This window comes from Brachypodium distachyon, chromosome 5, assembly GCF_000005505.3.
Source record: "Brachypodium distachyon strain Bd21 chromosome 5, Brachypodium_distachyon_v3.0, whole genome shotgun sequence".
Lineage (NCBI taxonomy): Eukaryota > Viridiplantae > Streptophyta > Magnoliopsida > Poales > Poaceae > Brachypodium > Brachypodium distachyon.
Window position 1 is genome coordinate 21739793 of NC_016135.3, and position 23497 is coordinate 21763289.

General features: G+C 43.9%; 1 protein-coding gene and 1 long non-coding RNA gene across 13 annotated transcripts; one reads left to right on the forward strand and one right to left on the reverse strand.

The window, feature by feature from the left end:
- Positions 1-346: 346 nt before the first annotated feature.
- Positions 347-4509, forward strand: LOC104585402. Of its 10 annotated transcripts, none has more exons than XR_002961257.1 (5): positions 349-664; positions 1328-1390; positions 1668-1719; positions 2479-2777; positions 2917-4509. It is a non-coding gene; the product is annotated as an uncharacterized LOC104585402 (long non-coding RNA). The 10 variants fall into 10 exon arrangements; XR_002961258.1 differs by lacking the exon at positions 349-664 and adding an exon at positions 735-1205; XR_002961256.1 differs by having other exon boundaries at positions 347-664; positions 1328-1719.
- A 4987-nt stretch (positions 4510-9496) lies between these two features.
- On the reverse strand, positions 9497-13274 carry LOC100834469 (aspartic proteinase-like protein 2). Of its 3 annotated transcripts, XM_024456101.1 has the most exons (11): positions 13260-13274; positions 12839-13180; positions 12424-12589; positions 12085-12347; positions 11748-11957; positions 11219-11381; positions 10995-11068; positions 10804-10898; positions 10653-10725; positions 10119-10190; positions 9534-10038 (listed from the first exon to the last, which is right to left on the reverse strand). In XM_024456101.1, the coding sequence occupies exons 2-8, from the start codon at positions 13168-13170 to the stop codon at positions 10862-10864; spliced, it is 1245 nt and encodes a 414-aa protein (XP_024311869.1). In that variant the 5' UTR covers positions 13171-13180; positions 13260-13274; the 3' UTR covers positions 9534-10038; positions 10119-10190; positions 10653-10725; positions 10804-10861. The 3 variants fall into 3 exon arrangements, with proteins under 3 accessions (XP_024311870.1, XP_024311869.1, XP_014758886.1); XM_014903400.2 differs by lacking the exon at positions 13260-13274 and having other exon boundaries at positions 12460-12589; positions 12839-13235; XM_024456102.1 differs by lacking the exons at positions 11219-11381; positions 13260-13274 and having other exon boundaries at positions 9497-10038; positions 10804-11068; positions 12839-13238.
- Between the last annotated feature and the right edge of the window lie 10223 nt (positions 13275-23497).

Below are 23497 nucleotides of genomic sequence, written 5' to 3' on the forward strand. Positions count from 1 at the left end.
CTCTACAAGGCCCACCACCCACCAGGCCCAGCATGCAGAATCACTCAGCGCGTCCATCGATCTTTAATGGTGGGCTGGCGGCAGAACTCTTGCCCCAAATTTTCAGTGCAGTGGCCGCCAAACCTCAGCACATACGGACATACCCAGTTTCTCAAAAAGAAAAAACACATTTAGGACAGTAAAACTGTCACCCTGGGAGGCCTCTCACGCCATCAGCCTTCTCGGCCGTCCGATCAGGCGCCTGAGCGAAATCCGGCCGTTCGTTCGTGGGCTTTCGGTCTGATGGGCAGCTGCTCCCGAAGAAAAATTGAGGGCCTCTCGTTGATTGGTCCTCGTGGGCTGCGTCTCCAAGCTGGCCCGACTTGCCCGAGCCTCTCTGCGTCTCTTTGTTTTCGCCCAACCCTCGCGACCGATCTCGACAGCGCTTCCCATCTCGCCGGCCTCCCTCCCCGTAGTTGCCCCTCCTCTTGGCACAACGCCTGCAGCCCAACGGGGATCCTGGGCCGACGCTGCTGTCCGGTGGCTCGGTCGATCGATCGAGCCGCAGAACGGATCCGCACCGCGCATCGATGGGAATCCAAGGGGGCGACGTAGCGGAGGAGTTAATTCGGACTTGAATTCGTGGGGAGGTGATGGTCTCAGTTCACCGGCGGCCGACGTGCAGGTGAATTACTACCTCCTCCTTTTTTTTATGAAGGCAATTACTGCCTCCTTCGGTATAAATTTCGTTTTTCTCTGCTTCGTTCCGCAACAGCACGCATTTATTTTCCTCTCCATAGACGCTGTTGTCCCTCTTGCCGCCGCCGCCGCACCTCCCTCGCGACTCGCGCCGCAGCCAGAGCACCTACGTCGTCGCTTGACGCGCAGGCACTGCCGCTGCCGATGGCAACGGAGCACGTCCACCGCCAGAGCACCGCCGCCGCCGCGCAGCCCATCCACCGTCGTCCTAACCGTGTGCATCGCCCCGCCCTCTGCCGCTCGTCGACCAGCCGCCGTCACCCGCCCATCCGCTGCCCGTCTGCGCCGACCCGATTCTTGATCACGGCTGCGCGCGGCTTGGCGGCATCGCTGCTGCCTCATGCCCAAGGCACCATCCCCCATCCACACCGTGGGTCTCGGGGCTACCGCGGCGCCTCGGGTTTTGAGCCCGCCGCCCTGCCTTTTCCTCCTCCGCCTACCCCGATGCTGCGATTTGCTTCCTTACCGTAAGCATCACTATATTCGTCCTTTTCTCCCCTAAACACCAATCATGACCACCCACCGCTAGCTTATTGGTTCAGTTCATTGGTAATTTTATTCTCATGCCTTGTTTAAATCTCAATTGAAGGACGTGGATCGTGAAGTGCTTCTGCACCTACGGAGGCTCGGAAGGAAGGATCCCACAACATAGGTTTAGACCATGACCCATATTCGTATCTGTTGTTCCTTTTCCCCTTTCTTTAACAACATAGGTTTATGAGGAAGAAGCAAAACAAATTTATCGATCAGTTGCCAGCGGACGGATATCTCTCTAATCCCCGTTGTATTATGTGCTTTTCTTGTGTTAACATTTGCAAGTAATTACAATAATATGTTTGATATTTTAAACATATTAGAACAAGACCATTACATTAAAAAACATATCATCTGTAAAATATTACCAACTGTGCAATGCAATATTATGTTAGATACTCTCTTCACTTCCAAGGATAAATCATTTGGGCATGGACCGTCTCGAAGGTACCACTTTGACAACTCTTTCAATCAGTAATATATACTCCCTCCGATCCTAAATTGTTATCGAAATATTACATGTATCTAGACGCCTTTTAAGAATAGATACATCCATATTTGTTAAATTTGAGTCAAGAATTTAGGATCAGAGGGAGTAGTTTGTAGTCATGGAGAACCTGATTTCTGATCGGGTAGACAATATGTCCATGCAGATAAAGTGTTTTTACATTTGTTTATGTACCCCAATTGATTGGAAAATTTTGGTTTACATTTGGCCTTGCGTTTTTTGTGTCCAGTACCATTTAAAATTTAAATTCACATAACTCTCTGTTAATTAATTAATGTTATTTTTAACTAAACGGTCATGTTCACTTCATGTTGAGAATATGAAAGAATCAACACATCATCGATAGTGAAAAAGGAGATTTGTAACATAACTAAATTCATACATTGCAGCTTGATGATTGGCATGGCAGGACAAAAAATATCAATTTTGTAAAAAAGCAACATGTGTGTTGTTTTTTAGTTATATAGTTTTTTTTGTTCTAGGTCATGCCTTTTAATTGTTTACCATCACGTAATTCACCAAATGTTTTTAGTTTGGCGGAGCAGTCGTTGTGACCGTATCCAAGATCAACAATGACAATTGTTCTTGGCATGTTTGATGATGCTTGGAGTGAACTTTCTGCTACTATTTTTCCACTAACGTTTTGAGTCATATTTCATTAGCTTACAAGATATTGTTTCTTGTGCCACATATTGCAGATGAAAGGCCTAATGATATTGTTGGAAGTGCATATTATGTCGTCCCAGAGGTTCTACACACACAAAATAATATGGAAGCAGACATTGAGTATAGGTGTCATAATATACATTCTGCTCTGTGGTAGTCAGCCATTTTGGGCACAGACAGAATCTGGAATCTTCTGTATATGTGTTGAGAGCTGATTTTAACCTTGATGATTCGCCCTGGCCTTCAGTGTTAGTTGAAGCTAAGGATTTTGTGTGAAGATTTCTGAACAAGGATTACCTCAAAAGACGAATGACTTCTATCCAAGCATTGAGTAAGCCAGGAATGATTATTCAAGTATTGGTGTTTTCTATCTGAACAAACTATTGATGGGTGTTGTTGAAATTTATCTATATACATCATATGTTAAGAGTATGAGACCATAATATGAAAATACTTTGATTTTTCTGCAGCTCACCCATGGTTGCAGGATGATCAAAGGCAGATTCCATTTACATTCTTATGTACAGATTAATTAAGCAATACCTTTGTGATGTACCTATTAAACGTCTGGCACTAAAGGTATATCATTAGGTGATCATATACTTTTTATTCATCTCTCTCATAATCCCTGTCTGAATAACCTGTACATTTCCTTTATTATGTGCTCTTCTTGTGTCAGCATCTGCAAATACTTTTAATAATAATTTTGGTACTTTAAACATATTGCCAACTGTGCAATGCAGTGTTAGATACTCTCTTTAGTTCCAAGGATAATCATTTGGGCATGGACTGTCTTAGAGGTACCACTTTGACTGCTATTTTAATCATAGTATGTTGAAATATATGCTGGCTGGTATATCTCATGGAGAATCAGATGAACCAGTAGTGGCCACCCGGGATACTTTTCTCTTTGAACTGACGGTAAAAGTCAATCTTACAAAATACGTCAATTTTCGTATTTTTTGATTCGGGAGCTTCATAGGATGCTGGTTGGTATATCTCATGGAGAATCGAATGAAACAATAGTGGCCACCTGGCAACTTTTTCTTTAGACCGATGGTAAAAGTGGATAATAGTAACTTCACGATGGATCATATTTTGCTTCACTAGCTCCATTTATGGTAAAATTAATTTTGCTTCTCTATCTCCATTTAAGGTTAAATTTGTGGAAGGTTCAAACTGAAGTCCAATTGACTGAGAGCAAACGGAATCATTTCACTTGAGTAAGAAACAGGGTAGTATACTAGCATTGACAGAACAATACCCTGAGGTAGTTTTTACATCGTTCTGATTAGTATTGACCTTTAAATAATCACTGCTCCCTTTTTTATTTTGTGAAATCCTTTACTATTTGTAGCATTGCTTCACCAGGACATGTATGGGATATCAAGCTTAATCCTTTAATATGAAAACCTCCGTGTATTTTTAATTGAGGTCATGTCTTTGAACTGAGCAAGTTTGAAGTAAAGTCCTTGTATGTGCTTGTCCAAGTGTCCCATTATGTTGGTTGATATTCTCAAGTTTGGCACACATTTCTTTGTCTCCTTGCTTACATAATACATATGAATTATAAATGTGCTAGGCTGCATTTTCATGATGTATTGCTTTATGCTTTCCTTTCTTTAAGAACTCATGTTTTTCCTTTTGATCTACAGGTTGCTAATCTTTTGTGCCTGCACCTTACAGTTAGCTATAAAGGGGCAGAATTGAGTAAATTCAAACTCAGAACTGAGGTAAAAAAAATGTTCTGTGATATGAAATCGCTATTCTGCCCACGTGCCTACTTCGATCCATGCCATCTAGCAATACAAGTCAACCAAGAGCTGTCAGGGTACTTCCCCATCGACTTGTGCTTCCGGTAGCAGTTATCATATTACAATCGTTAGTGAAGAATGAGTCTTTGTTCCTGTTAAACACGTATTGATAGGCTCATTGACTTGTACCTTTTGATATTTCAGTTATGATTCTGTTAGCCGGTTTTTCTATATGTACTTAAGTGGAATGATGTCATTTCTGGTGACAAGCTGAAGTGCATACAAAGTGCTTAACTATTTATGTCATCACTTCTCTCTTGCTGCCAACCTATTCGTTCTGAAGTTGGATCTAACGTATATTCGTCAATGTGCGCACCAATTTAATTGCAGAATGTACACATGTACACATCCAAGGCACATTTTCTAGCTTTTTTTACCACAGATTTTCCTGATTATTCCCATTGAACCAGTTTAAATCAACAGGTGCCTGGCCGCATCTATTCTTCCAGAATTCTAAACATAGCATCTTATGCTAAAATCAACAAGGCAACGCTCGGACCATACTCACATGAAAAATATATTTAGAAGATCAATCATTAACTGAAATAATTCCCATCTTACACTAACTCAATTCCCTTATGCTTAACAGCAGTCCGTAACAAACGGCCCAACTTTAAACATACCTAAAATGCATGCACTCTCATTGTCCGTCGGGTCGTCCCTGTCAGGGGGATGACTCCGGGTAGGGTCATGACGACACAACTCTAGCCGAGATTACGGAGACAATAAATATGCCGGCATCGCAAAGTCAAAACTAACACTAAGCCGGCATCCCGGCGTATGCCGGCATGACTATTGACTCGCCGAGATCTATCAACGGTCTTATCCTGACCACGCGGTGCAAAGTAAAGCAGAACCATCATCATCTCAGAAAAGCAGTCAGCGCCCGCGTACCGGCGTCAGGCGACTGCAGAGAGGAAGCACCGAAAGAGAATCTCTGACGAAAGTTGGCAGAGGATAGCGGTACTTTCTACAGGGTGACAGGGAAAAGTAAAGTTGTCTTGTCCCCTGCGGTGCTACCGGGAGGGAACCAAGCCGCGTGCCCGGCGGGGCCCAAGGAAGATGGCGTTAGACTTGGCCCGCATGTTAGTGTGACATGGACGGTCTATAAATAGAACCTTACCCCTCTGTAAGAAAGGGGGACATGGCGCTTAGACAACTAGGATTTCTCCTTCTTCTTCTTCTTCTTCTTCTTCTTCTTCTTCTTCTTCCTCAAGAATACAGTTCAAGGAGCGCCATTGTTAAGCTTGCCTATCTCGGCTAATACAACAAAGCAGGAGTATGAGTCTTACCTCAGTAAGAGGGCTCCGAACCTGCATAGATCCGTGTGTGCTTTCATGATTTGTGCGTGTTTCCCTTCACGTTCTCCCTCCTCCGATTCCTCTTTCGTCCATCGGCTCCAAGTTAAACCATCGTATGGCATCTGCCGTGGCACCACCACGACAGTCCCTCACCAGTAGGTATACTAGGACAACGTTACTAACGAGTTCAGAGTCAAACTCTTTTTTTTTTCTCAAGTTAAGTCAAACTCAACTAGACTCACTCGTTAGACTTCGAGTTCAAGCCGAGTGATGTGTTACTCGTTTTACTCGTGAATTTTGAGTTTAATTTGTATTCCCCCAGATCCAATCCAGAGTCTCCAACACAAAGAAAAAGAAACAAAGATTGAATTTCACTTATTGGTCGAGGTCACATTACACGGAACGGTTCAATTGTCAACGGGTTTCTATATACCAAGACTCAAGAAGGTGGGCATACAAAACAATTGCACACCGGACCATTGCATTCCGCGACCTTATAGCCTTGGGATTTGCACCTTTGTTCACAGGATTCAATGGTAATGCAAAACGGGTCATCAGCTCGCTTCCACTTGCAATTAACTTCCCTGCATCTAGTAGGAGTACATCTGTGCAGATAAAAATAAAATAAAGGAGAAGGTTTGTTATAACACGAATATATGCACTAGGATCTTGTTTCCCTTTTGAAAAACAAGAATTTTTTTGCAGTGAGGTAGGGTGCAAATTGTAAGATAATTTTAATAATTTATCTATCGGCCTGAAGCTTCATTAATAAAAACATACGTTACAGTTCTGTATGTGTATATGTACTTACTAGAGGACGCGAGGAGTGCTAGCATCAATACGGACATGACGGTGGTGGCCATCTTGCAAGAAGCCATGGTCAGTTGGGAGTACTCTAGTTACCTTGGAATTAATCTGAGGATTTGTTACGGACGCTACCAATGCAATGTGTATATTTATAGAGAAGCACAAGGATTGCGCCCATGGAAATCGGAAACGCAAATGTGGTAGTACTAGTAAGAATTAACAATTAATTTGATATCAATGTTGACCTAAATAGGAGGATAATAATAACCTTGCTCTAATTACCACTAAATGAAAAGGGTGGTTAATTTGAGGCATATGTAGGGCAATTTTAATTGATATTACTCTTGAGCTAAAGGTGGGTAATAATAACCTTGCTCTAATTGCCATTAAATTCAAAGGTTGGTCAAATTTGAGACATTTCTTGTCATTTAATGGTAAAGAAATGACTGGGATTTCACATGGAGCCATTTCTTGAGCATAGAATGCCGCCATAAAAAATAAGGTCATTTAGAGAAAGTTGAAAAACACTTGCTACACAAAAAGGACTCGTCATGCTACCTCGGCTGCCACACGGTTCCCAACTATGCGCCCTGCTTCACCGCATGTCAGGGCGTGGTGAAATTTAGGGGCTTGATCGGGATCACATTTGTTTTTTTAGCGAATTGATCGGGATCACATGACATGTGCCATTTTGAACTGGCCCATCTATCCCAGCATTTGGCCCAGTATCTTGCTATGTATTGTGGGCCAAACGAACTTGTATTATCGATTATTAGTTTTCTACTGGGCCAAAATATCCGGGATAAAGAACCATCTAAGGGCGTGTTTGGAAGCCTGCAGGACGTCGGCCTGCACGGCACGGGCGCTACGACATCTGGCCAGCAAGCATCCTGGATGCAAACAGTGGCTGCAGCCCGCTGTTTGGGGATCCGATGCAGCCGGCTGAGTGGCGGCGGCGGCCGGCGGCAATTGCAGGAGCAGCGCCGGTGGAAGGGAAGTACGGGGGCGGCGCAAGAGCAGCGCCTGCAGAGGGGAAGGAGGATGGCCGGCAGATGGGAAGAAATTGGGGCGGTGCTAGCGGAAAGGAGGAGGGCCGGCGGAGGGGAAGAAAGAGTTAAGGCAGGCGTGAGCTCTTGGACGAAATTGATGGCGCGCGGATGGAGACCAAGCAGCGCCGGCGAGGCAGCGGTGGCTGATGTGCTCCCGGTCGTCGTCTGTATCCTCTCCTTCCGCAATCAAGCAGCCCTCAGCGGAGGAACGGGCATGGACGGCGGGTGGAAGAGTGGCGAGCAGCGGGCGGAGGAGCGTCGGACGGCGGAGTGGGTGGGGGAAGAGCAGTCGGCCGGCAGAGCAATGTCCAGGTACCGATTGAGGGAGAGGGAGGAGGTTGACGAAGAGCCTGCGTGCTGCAGCAAAAAACGGCCGATCCAGGCGTGGATCCTGGCTATTTTTTTTTAGGGAGAAATGTCATGGGCGTACATCCATATAGGGCCGCAACCTTAGGTATCCATATAAAAGACAATATCCCATTAGCATCTCCTAAATTGGTGAGGCACGAGATAAGATAGGAATATTAAGATATGGTTTGTTAGAAAAGTAGAGATTAGTTTTTTGGATGTCAAGTCGAGTCTTCCCTATATAAAAGGCCCCCTGTAATCGTTATGAGGCAAGCAAGAATAAACCAATTTAGTTATATCTCCTCCCTGCCCTTGAGGTGCGGCTGCCTTTCATGGCGGCGTCGCGCCTCTTGGGTCCAGGGTCACCTCGTACAGGCCCTAAAGCTATTATCCCCCATGTCGTGAACCTGGTTCATGACAATTTAGTATCAGAGCAGTTGATCTCCACTGCGCCTGATGCCACGGAGTTATCTCCTTCCGCCAAGTTTGAAGGTACATGCGACAGTATTAAAGCTATGTTTGACGAACTGCAAGCCCCGATCGCAAAGGCTAAAGCTGCGCTCGACAAAGTGCATGCAATTTGCACCAAGGTCCGCGCGTGGGTGGATCAACGGAAAGCAGCCACGCCAAGAACCATATCCCCAATAGCTGCAGCACCGCTGATCTCGTCTCCATCGCCATTGTCTTCACCGCCACTGCTGGTTTCATCGTCGCTGTCCCTACGGGTGACGCAACTAAAGCCAGACCTGGTGGTAGTGCAACCTGCCAAGCTTGCGAGGAGCAGCAACAAGCGCCTTGGCTGTCCAGCAACAGGGAAGAAGCGCCTCTTGGGGCGGGCGCAAAAGAAGGTGGTGAGACGTGCTGCAGCAACATGGCGGTTCCTGCACTCAGGCGCGGGGACAAGCGAGAGGCCACTTCTTCCAAAGGTGGCAGGGACATGGGTACATCATCATCCAAAATCAAAGGTGCTGCACAACCATGACATCCATGGCCGACCATCAGCTTGGGGCCTCCTCGGGCTTCAACCGTGGCCACCACCGCATCTTGAGGACGAGCTGCTAAAAAAGGGGGGTGTAATGTCATGGGCGACATCCCTATAGGGCCACAGCCCTAGGTATCCATATAAGGGACAATATCCCATTAGCATCTCCTAAATTAGTTAGGCACGAGATAAGATAGGAATATTGAGATATGGTTTATTAGGAAAGTAGAGATATGGTTTGTTAGGAAAGTAGAGATATGGTTTGTTAGGAAAGTAGAGATTAGTTTCTTGGATGTCAAATCGAATCTTCCCTATATAAAAGGCCCCCTGTAACCGTTATGAGGCAAGCAAGAATAAACCAATCTAATTATACCTCCTCCTTGCCCTTGAGGTGCGGCTGCCTTTCATGACGCCGTCACGCCTCTTGGGTCCAGGATCATCTCGTACAGGCTCTAAAGCCATTATCCCCATGTCGTGGGTCATGACTGAGGGGTCGTTTTTTGCAGCTGGGCTGCAGGCTCGGGTGCAGGCCCAGGAAACCAAACTCCAGAAAATTTGCATTGCGGGCCAGGGCCAGCTGCAGTGCAGGCTTCCAAACAGGCCCAAAAGACCAGCCAACGTATGCTCAAAAAAAAAAAGACCAGCCAACACACCGAAGCCATTGCCATCCACAGAGCAACACTGAAGCCAATCTTTTCAGAAACTTTTCATGTGCCGCTCAACCTGGATTTGCAGAAATTCAGATGCCATCAACTGAAGTAGCTTTGCCCCTCTGGCTTTCATTGCTTCAAAAACATTTCTTCTGTGTACCAGCCCAAGAAGTTAACAACCTTGACATCAAGTACATAACAGAGTAAGAAACGGTGAATTGTTGGGTTCTCTCACGCTTAAATATGAACAGAAACGGTAAGGCAGAAAGATAGCCAAAGCATCACTGCAACTCTGGATATGGCTTACAATCCTTTTTACTCGCTCTCATGAGTAACAACAAGCTGCTGCATTTCGAATTCTATTGCTAGACTCTAACTATAACGAGGTAGCCATTTCGCCCTGCCTTTTCTAGACTACATGGCTCTGAAGGCTGCACCCAAACTGAATTTGACATGTCGTGGTCTCCATTGTTGTTAGCATTCCCAACATTGTCAACCCCAAAATCAATAATAACCATCGAAGTGTCGTCGAGCCATGATGCTAGTACTGACCACTGCAACCCAAATACTAACTATTAAGCTGCTGCAGTATGATGAAGACCCACTGACAGCAAACGCTGTGGTTGTACTGAGCAGCGAACCTGACAGTAAAAATAAATAAACTGTCAAGATGCACCAACTGTGGGATTTTTTTGATTGATATAGAGGAAACGTATCTTACAATTATAGTTGACCCAACCGATTTGCATCTTCTTCAAGTTGTACACAAATATCTTGTCATGTAAAATAAGATCTACCATAAGAAGGGGGCTGATCAGTTAGCAAGAAAAATACCGGGCGCAAGATCTCATGATTGGAGTATTTATTGCACTTGTGGTAATTAGTTGCTAGTTTACTAATGTAAAGCTAGCACTTAGGAATTTATTTACCAGTCAGGCAATGGTTGTATGAGCAAATTAGGGGTAGAAGAAAGACATTGAGTTAAAAGACACATCACTTTACATGGAATGGCTTGCAGACTACGATTGCTAGCAGCTTTATTGTTTCTGCAATTATGGAGTTTTTTTGTTGAGCAGCTTTATTCAATCTATACGTGCATTTATTTTTATGAGAAACAACAACATTGTTTTCAACATATCAAGCAGGAGAAAACACTAACCGTACAAAAAGACTGGAAAGGGCAAAGGGGTTAAAGGTCTAGACAATGAACAATATACTAGCTAATTAAGATGATGAGTAGAATATGACGACTAACCTCCGAGTATAGTGGTTTGCTTGTAATCCCCCTCGCTTCTTTGAAATGCAATGCACATATAGCTATCATTATCCTACAAATATTATTAAATTTGAGAAAAGTTTCCTTGGAAGCATGTTTTGCAATACCGAAGAAATTTAACAAGACTTACATAAGAACCTCGGCGCAAAAGATAGTTCTCTGGCCCCACTTTCATTGCGGCACCACCCTCAAAATATAGTCACCGTTGGAAATGACGAGAACGACCTAGTTGAGAAGTAAATAAATAATATCTTTTTCAAGTAACTTAACAGTTTAAAAGACATTAACCATTAATTTTCCTTCCTGTCAGGCAAAGAAAACCTGTTGGCAAAAATAAAACATCGGGATCCCATGTGGATAAAAGTGTGTATGGAATACGGGACAGCGTCATGTATCTGTAAATAGCCAAATACAAATCGTTAGATTTTTTTGTGTGTAGGGAACCAATCATTAGAACTAACCATAGCACAATAAAATTATTTTAATCCTAATCAATTATTGGTCGTGTGCGATATAAGAATGAATTGTGTCATCTGAAAACTTACTGCACGGATAACTGGATCATAGACGCCATCTGGAAAGTACGCTAATGATGTTCCCGAATCCAAAAATGTTCCTTGTGTACTTGATGTTGTAAATAGGGAAGAATCAATTGGGACATTTTGATTATTGACAGCAATACTCTTCATGTTCAAGTTGTAGCAAGGCCTATATTTCATTGAGAAAAAAATGTTGGTATAAAGAATTTTGCAAGTTTCACCAGCAATGGTTGATACCACATACTATTACTACACCACAAAGAAAAAACAAGCTGCTATATTGTTGGCCTCTGAGCACTTAGCTGAACACACATTTCTTCGACAATTACAAAAGGGTAGAAGCTGCAGAAAGCATAAATGCGCACATAATGTTTGAAAATTAAAGTCGATAGTACAAATAAATGCATGGCAAAATATGTAATTACGTCGTATCAATTTTGCCACCAAACATGTAATAGAAGTATGCTACTGAAAAAAGAGAGTTACACTGAATTCTGACCTTAAAAATTTATTATAAGGATCGAAAGAAGCTTACCGTGAGGCAACAAGTGAAGTAAATTCAAGTCCAGGCTCCCCAACTTCATCGAGAATAAGAACGCCACCACCGTCATCCGAATCATCCAGGCAACGAGAGAACGCATGTGACACACCTTGAGAGTTCAGTTGTGAGATAAGTGATGGTGCGTCCTTTCCAAAACCAATAACCCCGTCTGCCTGCAGGTGTCCTGACCGCGACTTACTACAGCTGTTTAAAAAACACCGTTAGAACATCAACCAGTCTAGACAGGTTTCTAGCATTATACTGACCAAAATATCACACGTTATCTAATGCAGAATTTGGAGATATATACAGGGCTCCAAGGAAATCATACCCGAAAATGACCGAGGCAGAAGAACTTGCGAAGCTCTCATTTCCCATGAAAATGTCGAAATGGATATCATCGGACACATAGTACCCTGTTGTGGCCAATACTCCATCAGCATAAATCTGATTGTAACCACACTGGTCGCCTGAGGAGTGTGAGGTGTGACAGATCGCATGCCCTGTTTTGAGGGCGTCTGCACACCTATCATCAGAGCATGATATTTCGGACGATGTTGATGAATTTTTGGGGTCGTACAAGTCCAATGAGAACTGAGAAACAAACACACTAGACTAATCAGACATGATTCTCAAGATGTTCTGAAAGTCGATGTATTTCTTTTCTTACATAGATGGAATAAGGATTGGAGAGTGATGGACTCACACCGATGTCATCTGGCGTTGGGCAATCAGTACAAGAGCTGCAGGGAACCCACATCACGTCGCTCCCAGTGTGAAATGCGAGATAATAGTGCCTCGATGGGTTTCCCAATTTCACAGTAATACAATACAGCCTGCAAATTCCAGACTTTAGATACCATGATCACCAAAGAGTAGTCTGCGTTATTGATTGAGTTCGATTTCAAACAACAGCAAAACAAGCCGGCAAGTTGGAGACCAGAAGTAACATGCATGAATTGGCGAGAGAGATGCATGAGAATGCGAAACGGAGGCTGATCAGTCATAACTCTAGTGGTAAAGTAAAATGGCAGAGCAAACTGAAACTTTGCACCTAACCGGTTTCAGGATTGATGAGAACTCACCCGGGCATGGCTTCCAGGACAAACCCCGTCACGCCCTGTTGCTTCTTCGCGGCAAACCTCTTTCTGTCGAGCTCGCTGAGCTCCTCCACGCCCAGCCCTTTCAGCGACGGCCTGCGCTCCAGCGTCATGGCCGGCGCCGGCGCCGCGGCCGCACCACCGAGAACAGCGAGAAGCAAAGCGGCGGCGGCCACAATTGCCGCTAGCTTGGTCATCTTCTGCATCTTCAATCGCGGCAGCAAATAGGCAGTGGGAGGAGGAGGGGAAAGTGGATGTGATCGGAGGGAAGCATTGGAGCTGGGTTTCTCTTCCGAGTTCTGAATGAGAGGAATCATTCATCGATTCCTGTGCAACATGTTAGAGGAAAAAGGAGCTCAGCCTCTGTTTCATCGTGCTAGTGCTACTTACTGCTACCTTTCCTTACCTCAAAAACTCGTAGAGGGCACTAGGTCGCTAGGATGTTGGTTAGCCTTGTAAGGATATCTTTATCTTTCTGTGTCAAACTAACGAGTTGTTTTTCTCAGCCATGGCTTATAAGTTAGCGCTGGCAAATGTCTATCTTAAATTGTTTTTAGAGTGAGTTACACATTTTAGGCCATGTAAAAAAAGTTTATGACGCATTTTGTCCCATTTAACAAAAAATACTTCCTTTTACCCGCTTAAAAAACTTTCTGGTGGTTTTACCCTTCTTAAGGATTTTTCTTCGAGAAACATGGTACAAACGCAGCGCTCACAACACGCGGGTACCCTCACCCCTACCAACGCACACCCTACCCCTATCAGTATTTCCGAAAGACCGAGCCAACAGATCGTGAGACATTGACGAAGTCACTGCATGCGCCTTGTGTTGACGGATATGTCACCTACCACTGAAAGAATAACGCCGGCTAAATTCTAAAATAATTCAGAAAAATGTGACACCCATGTCAAGTTTAGGACTTGAACCTGGGTGGGTGGGTTGGTTCCACCACAAAGAACCAGACCAGACCACCTGAGTTAGGCTCAGTTCACCCCTTCTTGAGATTTTTGGCCATTTGAGTGGTCTAAAATCGGAGATGTATATGCTAAATACACTTTCGACCATGGTTTAAACTTTCGACAACCCTAAAATTTCAAAGCTCTCCTAATTTAAGGAAATTTAGGTGACGTTCAAAATTTGAGGACTGTCAAAATTTTGAACTCCGGTCTAAAACGTATTTAGGAGATCTGCCTCTGGCGTGTAGGTGCCATGTAGACCTGACATGTGGGGCCACTATTTCAAGATTGCCATAAGTCTTAAATCTTAAATTTGCGGACAGATCAGGGAGTACGCACATTGCTGTTACTATTGTCCATTATATATATGTTTCCACTTCTAATTTTCACCCAAGATTTGCAGCCCTTTTTTTAATTTTCTCAATATGCAGGTAATTAACAGGCAACCAAGTAGTACAAGAAGTCGGAATAAAGCAAAATCATTTCATCACTTATCAAGAGATTGTATATCTGGTCGTATCCTAAACAGACAAATGCACATGTAGTATTAACAAAACACAAGAAGGGGTGATCCTAAAACAGAGCAGATGACGATTTTATTCATCAGTCACCCTTCTTTTATTCCCGAAACGTTCCTTTTTATTTAGTTCTCGCACCTCTCGTCCTCTCCTTCCCCGCCGTCGCCCCGGCGCCCCCCGGGCTCTTTCCCGCCGTCATGGCGGCGCTTCGCCGCTAATTTTCCTGTCATCGAGCTTCAGGTCTACGAACTTTGCATGTGGTGTCTTGATCTTTCTCTGTTCATTGCATTGCAGGCTGACACAAAGGCGAGCCCAAGCTCTGTAGTTCCAAGCGTCACAATGTTGACAGTGGATCTGAATTTGGTTTCCTCGAGCAAATTCAAAGTATTGTTCGACTTCCTCAGATGCTTTCCCAACGTTGAGACTTGACACCCCGCATGTGGAGGCGACATGTATTCTGACATCCCACAAGCTAATTCAGTCATTTGGCATTTGCACCATCGATCACTAGCATTGTCCTTCTTTAATTGAAATGCCTGTCCAGTCCTGTCTCCTGTGACAAAAGCTTCTATACCCACTGGCCTGCAGCATGATCGAGGAGTTCTTTGAGAATCTCTGTCCCATTGAATGTTTCCAGTCACACATCAAGAAGGTGTTTCTCAATGAGTTCCGTGGTGATCTAAGTGAGATCATTTCTTTGCCGCTTCTCCGAGAGAGCACAGGCTCTGCAGACATGAATACTTATGGTCTGTGATGAAGAACTTGTTCTGGTGGATTATGTTAGTTACCTGAACAAGCTAGAAGCGCCAGCGTCAATAAGGACACGAGGATGGCGGTCATCTAGGAAGCCATAATCAGCCGGCGGGCCGGGGGTACAACAAGCTAAGAGCATCTCTCGTCGGCCTTTAAAACGTGTACGCAGTTTACTTAAAAGTGTTTTTACGGTATCAATTTGGTCCGGACAGAACATAAACCTTATACAAATATCGTTTGTTTAAAAAAAGTTCGCGGGCAGAATTCAAACAGACAAAAGAACAAAGTTCATACAATTTGCATACGTTCGATCGATCTATGGAGCGGTGTTGCCGGCAAGCTCACCGGCTCAATCGGACTCCGAGTTGGAGATCATGATCAGCCGCTGGAAATTGGAAATCTTGTATGCGCGTATGAAATTTGGAAACGCAGAGTTGGTAAGAAATAATAATTTGATATCATGGGGTACTAATTAACGGTCTAGCCAATGCTGATCACAACATGACAAATATAGAGGATACACTTCCTTTGATCAGAAACAACCAAATCCAATAAATATTTTTCATGAGGTAAATATATTTTCCAAAAATTCTCACATGCAGTCAATGGCTCGATATCGTATACTGCTCAAGATATATTTTTGAAACTCCATGTTCTTTTTTTTTGAGCGGTTGAAGCTCCATGTTCTAGTTGTTTCTATATATGTAGACTATAAATATTTTTATATCTTATCTTGAGAATTTGCAGAGGCATAGTAATGTCTATATGCATGAGTGTTTTTTATAAGAAATCTTTTTGACCCTTTTTGAATTTTTGAAATTAAGAGAGCATTTGAGCTTGGTAATCCATTTGTTTGATGCACTAATACGGTAATAAGAGATAATTACATAGAGCCACAACTTGGGTACACAGTTTTCCATAATTATTGGACATATGAACGTAGACCCTAACTATGAGCCAATTATTCCCCGAAAAAAAAACTATGGGCAAATTATTAACAGAGTAGCCTAACCCATATTTTTGCCCAGGAGCGGAGCCCAATGGGCCGGCCATCAGATTTCCTAATAATACATCAGGTAAGGCCCAACATTGTGCATGATCGTGATCATGGGCTACTTCAGCCCCCCATGGCACAGTGGTGCAGGTAACTCTAAATTTATTTCTAGATAGACGCCAATTCAGACCTATTGGGCCCTGGCTTCAAGTGGCTGTCCCGTTGAAGTGTTGAACCCTTTGATCCGTAGCAGGCCAAACGAGATAGGGCCGCCACTTCTTCGAAAAAAACATATCTGCCAAAAAAAAAAAGATAGGGCCGCCGCTAGATAGTGGCATGAGTTGGAGTTGAAGGCTATGCCCACCGACGGCCGGCCATGGCCACCACGAATTTGTGGTCGACGACGTGATCGACGACCGCAATATTTATTTTTGGCTTGTGTATCGTAAAGATTTGTGAATTGTGTAATAAAAGGAAGTACGTTACCATTTCTATATACACCGTACATATGAATATATACTCAGATTGAGGCATGCAAGAATTATACTTTTCTATATGAACACTTGTCAGAGTTTTGATACGTTGATTACACGAATAATAGCAATAACGCACACGTGATTTTATTCATTAGTCCACGGCAAGAATGGCTTCGAGAAGGCTAGCCAGTGGAGCTCCTCCACACCTGATCATCTCGCCGCGCTGATGCGAATATTACCATTGTAATAAGACACACTGTAACGAAGTATCATTCTATTGATACTTTTGCACCCCTTCTAATCCACAATAAGTGTCCTGAATTTAGTACAAAGTTACAACTTTTTACTAAATCAAATACACTTATATGGATAAGAGGGGTATTTTTTTTTTCATTTTTTGGCTTGTTTATGGTGAAGATTTGTGATACAAGAAATGTCTGTAACAAGCAAGAATTCAATACTACTCTCTCTGATCCTAAATTCTTGACTCAAATTTGTACAAATATGGATGTATCTATTCTTAAAAAACGTCTAAATAGATGTAATATTTCGATAATAATTTAGGATTGGAGGGTACAGGTAATTACTGTCTCAATCGTACAAATCTGAAAACACAGCGAAGCAAGAGAATACTAGTATTAATGGATTTTTTTAACTCAATACGGGTATAATGGATTGATTTCATTACTTTGGCATGGGAGCAATTCCATTTACACATAAACACATATGCAAGGGCTTGTGTAACACAAAACCACGAACTCAAGGGCTTGTTCGCCGGCGCCGAAGAGGACAGCAGCAGCGCGGTGCCGTGCACTTGTTCCAGCGACCATCTTTTCCGCGGCGGCCTACTGCTCCCACTGAAGCTGCCCCCGTGCCTGCAGCAGCAGCAGATGGAGATGGGGTGCAGGTCGTCGTCGTCGTGGAGCCCATTCAATTCGCGACCGGGGAAAGGAAGGAGATGGTTGGAGCCCTGCACGAAGGACGTGCCAAGGAAGACGACATATATAGGAGGAGACAGCCGGCTGTCTGTTGCTGCTGTTTTCCGACGTGCAGCGGGATCCGATTTCGAACCCATTCCTCCTGCTCGCGGTGGTCATGGCCGTCAATGGTGAGCACGAACCCGTTCCAATGACGGGGCTGCCCTTGTGAGACAAGTCCCAGATCTGGGCCACTGGTGGAGATGGGACGCTGGGCAGCCCGTGCCTCCTGCCAGGGAGCAGCTCGTCCACCGTGCTAGTTGAAGCTCTGCCAAAACAAAATTTGCCTGGTCAACGCCACCGCTACTCTCGTGCAGTTTGGTTGGATGGGAGCCGGCTGGGCTCCTGTCTCAACTCAAGCCGTCTCCATTGAGGTTTTTGAGTGTATGACGTTGTGGGCCCGAATCATTAACATGACCAGAACGGTAATTGTAGGTTTATTTGTTACTCATTGGTCCTTAACTTGTGGGTTTGGGGTTCTCTGTTACACAAGCCGCAAGGTATTGGTTTTGCCGTAATTTACTCTTACATTCAATTAGTTTGGACATGTTTAACAAGGGTGGTCATATTTAGCGGGAGGGTCCTTGCCCCCTGTTGCGGGCCTGGAAGAGGACACACCCGCAAGCTTCGTCATCATCAATTTAGCGTGTCTTATTAGGGAAACATGTGCATCGTGCAAGGCTGAATTTTATTCACCCGACGTTGATCGTTTTCGACAGCATATATAACTTCTAATCCTAACAATGTACATTGAAAGAAATTGGAAAATTCTCCCTATACCACCGAATAACACCTCAATGCCCTCTCCACCACCAACATATTACGTATTTCCATACGTATAACTGTATCAACCAAAAGAAATAAGAAGATATAAGACATATTGCTATCGAACATAACACCCTAAAAAGTTTGAGAGTTTATATGGTTATAGTCAGAGACTATGCAATTTATTTAGAACATTGGTAAATATAACCGAAATCAATTTAATAGGGTGACACTTGGATGACTGGACGATCGTGTCAACTAACTCAACATCAATGAGCACGTCACGTATCTCCAGTAGTGTTTACTGCTTAACGAGGAGAAACAACTAGTTCTGAAATTTGGACTCCGGTGCTTCTAGTATGAGAGCATCAGTGTATTATGTCAGTGCTTCTCACTCACCTGGGTAAATCCTCCCACAACGAGTTTGAAAACGCCTTGTCCTGCTGCTCTTTGCATTCTAGCACGCTCGTCCTATCCAGCGGCAAGGTGTGCTCCAACATTAGCAATGGTGCGGGTGCCGCAGCAGCAACAACTAGAAACATTGCCATGGAAGAAGTCACAACTGCCAACTTGGTCGTCATCATCAAGCACATCTTCTCGGCCTTGCAACGCAGCGTGCTTGGCTGAATTTATAGTCAAGGGATTATGATCAAATGAAATCTATGATACTAAAGTAAAATAGAGCACGTAGCTGATGAGATGATTCAGGCTGATCTGTATGACAAATGCAATGTGAGGTACAAAACAGAGTTTGCTAATCATGTACGTATCAACCAAATTGAGGATTGTCAAAGTATCACAATAGAGTTTTAAACTGGTAAGATGTCTAGAAAAAAACACATGCCAAGCTGACACAAGTAGGAATCAACACTCACATTTATTATTAGGGAGGGCTCTTGTCCCCCCACCCCCACAATGGTGTTAGGGGGACCCTTGCCCCCCCGACAGCAACAACATCATTAAGCAACAACAATATCATTAAACAACATCAGGGAAGAGGCCACAACCACAAGCCTCTCATCAAATATCGCTTCTTCTCCACACGGAAAAGCAACATGTGAGGCTGAATCACCCTAGGCACACTACAGCTTTTCCTATGCAAAATTATATATCCCAAAAACGAAGTATATCATATACATATTGCTTGCACGAAGTACAACTCTTCCATGACAGCAGTATATACCTTTTTTTTTACTGCCTTGTACGTAGTATATACTCCAAGACAGCAGTATATACCTTTTCAATGCCAAGCAATATATACTCCATAAAAATGTATATACTTCTTTGGAAATTAGTAGCATGTACTCCGATAAAAAAAAAGTATAAAACTCCTAAATCCCCAACTCTTAGTAGATATGGTATGGCATGGTGGTAATCCCCAATTCTTGAGGGAGATCAGCTTGCACTCTCCACCCATCTAGCTGAGTTAGCCGTCGATTAATGGCTCAATATCGTTCTCGGGATATTTTTAGAGTTCATGTTCTTGTCATTTTTATAAGTAGGCTACAAATTTGTATACTCCCCCCTCCGATCCATAATAAGTGTCGCTGATTTAGTGTAAAGTTGTATTAATGTTGTATTTACATCAACGACACTTATTATGGATCGAAGGGAGTAGTACATGCTAATGTCTATATTTAAGATTTTGTTTTTCTTTAAAAGAAACGTTTTACCTTCTTGAATTTTTGCCAAATTAATTTAGCACTTATCTTCGTAGTCCATTACTTTGATGCACTAGTAGCCGGTTTGGACCCAAGTCGTGGTTGCACCAAACCAGCTCGGTTCGGTGACTTGGGTCCGGTCCGGTTTGGGACGTGGTTCACGTGAAGCTGCAGAAGCCGCTGCATGCTCACACGCTGGTGGTGGTCGAACACTCCCTCCAGGTGAAGCCGAACAGGGTCACTGTAACTCTGCTGTCGAAGCTGAAGCGCAAGGAATGGTATTGTTGCTGCCCTCTGCAACGATGTTGATGTCAGGCTTCACCTGGAGTCGGACTGTGCTGCATGCGCTCATCTCAGGATTTCAGGCTACCGCTGTCGACCGACCGATCGACCATTTGCTTCGTTCTGGCTGACATTAAGGCACAACTTCTTACTCAACTCTGTTGCTCACGAGCTAGCGCAGTACGCTAGGAATATTGGCTCATCTGGTACACTTGTTGCTGCTGTACAGTACTGTTCGGCTCAAGGCCTGGACGCTACAATTTGTAACCCTCTGTCCGATATGAGTTCATGGAAAGCTTTTCCTTCAAAAAAAAAAAAGTTGGTGGAGACCCTGTGCAAGAGCTAGCTCGGCTGCTTCACGTCGAACCCAGGGGAGACCAGCAGCCACGAACCGCGCTGCTTCACGTCCCGGACCGAACAGAGCCGAGCCGAGCCGTTAGCCGTCCCGGAGGCTACTTAGCAATGTACTTAAAGAGAGCCACTAGCTAGTATATATGCGTATTTTGAAAATGGAAACTCAGAGTTGGTAAGAAATAATACTCCAATCTGATACCATGCATGGATAAAAGTGATCGACCTTTACTCTAATTGGTACTATGGAGTACTAAATTATAGGTTTAGTCAATACTTAGCACAGAATGCCTAACTAGAGGATACGCTTACTTAATGTGATCGGGAACCATCAAGTGATTCGACCGGGATACTTGCTATATGCTGTGCCAGACTCATTTTTTTTTCACCTGGTAAAGATATCTCACATGTAGTCAATGGCTCAATGTCACGTGCTCAAGATATTTTTGGAGCTCCATGTTCTTGTTATTTTTATATATATGTAGACTACAAATCTTTATATTTTCTCTTAAGAATTTGCAGAGGCATAGTGCATATTCTATTGTCTATGTGTAAGGTTTTGTTTTTCTTTCAAAGAAATGTTTTGACCCTTTTTGAAATTTTCAAAATTAAGACACTATTTGAGCTTGATAGGCCATGTTTTGAGGCACTAGTACGGATACTTGCATAGAAGCACAACTTGGGTACAATTTATAACAATTATCACGGTTTTTAGCTAAATTCACTCCCTCTTTCCATTTTTTTTTTCAAAAAAGATGATGAAACCCGGTCACCGGACAGATTTGCATCAAATCACGCACATAAATTTTGTTACTCCGTATAATATTATTCAACAAACCAGAAAAAACGTCATCGACCGAAGCACTGCTGAAATGCAAGCAGATGGGTGGTGGTAGTAGGAGCCGTCGCGAAACGGAAACGGCCCGCGCCCTGCATCACGTGCATGAGGCAGGAGAAAAATATTCCTGCCGGTACGTACACACGTGCTCATCGACGTGCACGCCCACAGAGCATAATTCTTTTTTTTTGGGGGAATCACAGAGCATAATTCTAAGGTGAATGGGAGCGTGGGAGTGGCTGACGACAAAGCGAACCGTGGAATCATGATACTGTACACCATTTATTTTTGGCTTATATGTGGTAAAGATTTGTGAATTGTGTAACAAAAGGAAGTACATTTTTTGGGTAAAAAAGGAAGTACATTACCATTTCTATTTCTATATATATGAATATATACTCAGATTGAGGCATGCAAGAATTATACTTTTCTATACTATTACTCTATATGAATATTGAATAGTTGTCAGTTTTGATTACACGAATAATAATGCGCTAGCTTTCTATATTGGTGGACAAAAATCACACGATCGATTTTATTTATTAATTAGTCGACGTACAAAAATCACACGTTCAAGCTAGCTAGGCTCCATGGATTCTGAGCGATCGATGCTCAAGCCGTGCTCCAGGTGGGCAATCAATGCAATAGCAGATGTTGGTCTTCGGAGCACACAAGCCGCCTTCGCGACCTTTGCTCTCACACCGTTTAACACAGCTCTCAGATCCAATTCTTGGGTCGTCGCAACGCGGGTCCTTGGCCGGCTGTGAATTGCAAAATTTTGCATCTACGTATATATATATATGAACAAACAACAACAAGATCAGTCCCTCAAAAAAGAGAAGAAGATCAGGATCAGTTATAAAAAACTGAGATTTGAAAATTTGTTGATCCAGGACAAAGCTAGATAGGGTTTGACTGTGTTACCTGAAGATGTTAGGAGCGCCAGCAGCAGTACAGACACGAGGATGGCGGCGGTCATCTTGGAAGCCATGAATCCATGATCGATCAGCCGGCTGGCCGCCCGGGGTGGAACAAGCTTAACAATATAATGTAACTAAATTGGAAACGCAGAGTTTGTTTTGATCTCAGCGACATGCTTGTACATGTATTTAAAGAGAGAACCACAGGTATGCGTTATGGAAATTGGAAACGCAGAGTTGGAAGGGAATAATCTCATTTAAGTCAATGATGGTCACAGAAAAATATGCCAAATATAAAGGCATCTGATGGTAGGGTCCATCTCCTGGCGTCTGACGGTAGGGCCCATCTCCTGGCGGGTCCACGTACCAGTCAAAGGACCCCACCGCCAACACGTCTTCCTAGTCGCTGGCCTCCCACGCCCCCCTCGCCGGAAAGTCCGTCCCCGGCTCCCCTCATTCCTTCGCCGGCGGCATGCTTACTCGTCCGCCGTCATTCCCCTGTTCCGTCGTCACGCCCCCCCTCCTTTAGCTCCGGAGACTCCCGCCCACCGCATCGGCGCCGCCTCCATTCACTGCGGCTAACCGCACTGCAACGGCATGCTGGCCTCCGCTCTCGATTAGAGCCGCATCGACCGGGGAAAGGCGGCGGAGAGGAGCGGCAGATCCGCGACCTAGGTTTATGGCACTCACTTCGAATATCGACAATGTATGGATTTGGATTCCAATCCTGATCCTGTGTCCTCAGTCCTGAACTTTTTTTAAAATAATTCTTTGTCGTGCGCATGGCAATCACGGCTTACCTGCCTCGTTCTACGCACAGCTTTCGTAGATGAATCTTAACTTTATCTTATGCGTGGGAGGATTTGTGTAGGATTGGACTGTATTTGGACAGTGATGCTTGAATATAATATGCCCCAATGTGATACCTGAATGCATATTATTCCGGAACGCTGCATTCAGTTATTTGCCCATAGAGTTGCACTTTCAGGCCTTTTTTTTTCCGGTAACTTTCAGGCCTTATTTGATCCCTGCTATCCATGAATGTTTGTTAATTTTCATCAGTATTGGTTGGCTGATCTCTAAAACATTTTGGTAGTCTCACTATAATTGTCGCCGACCTCGGTAGTCTCCATCCCATTAAGGAAATTAAGA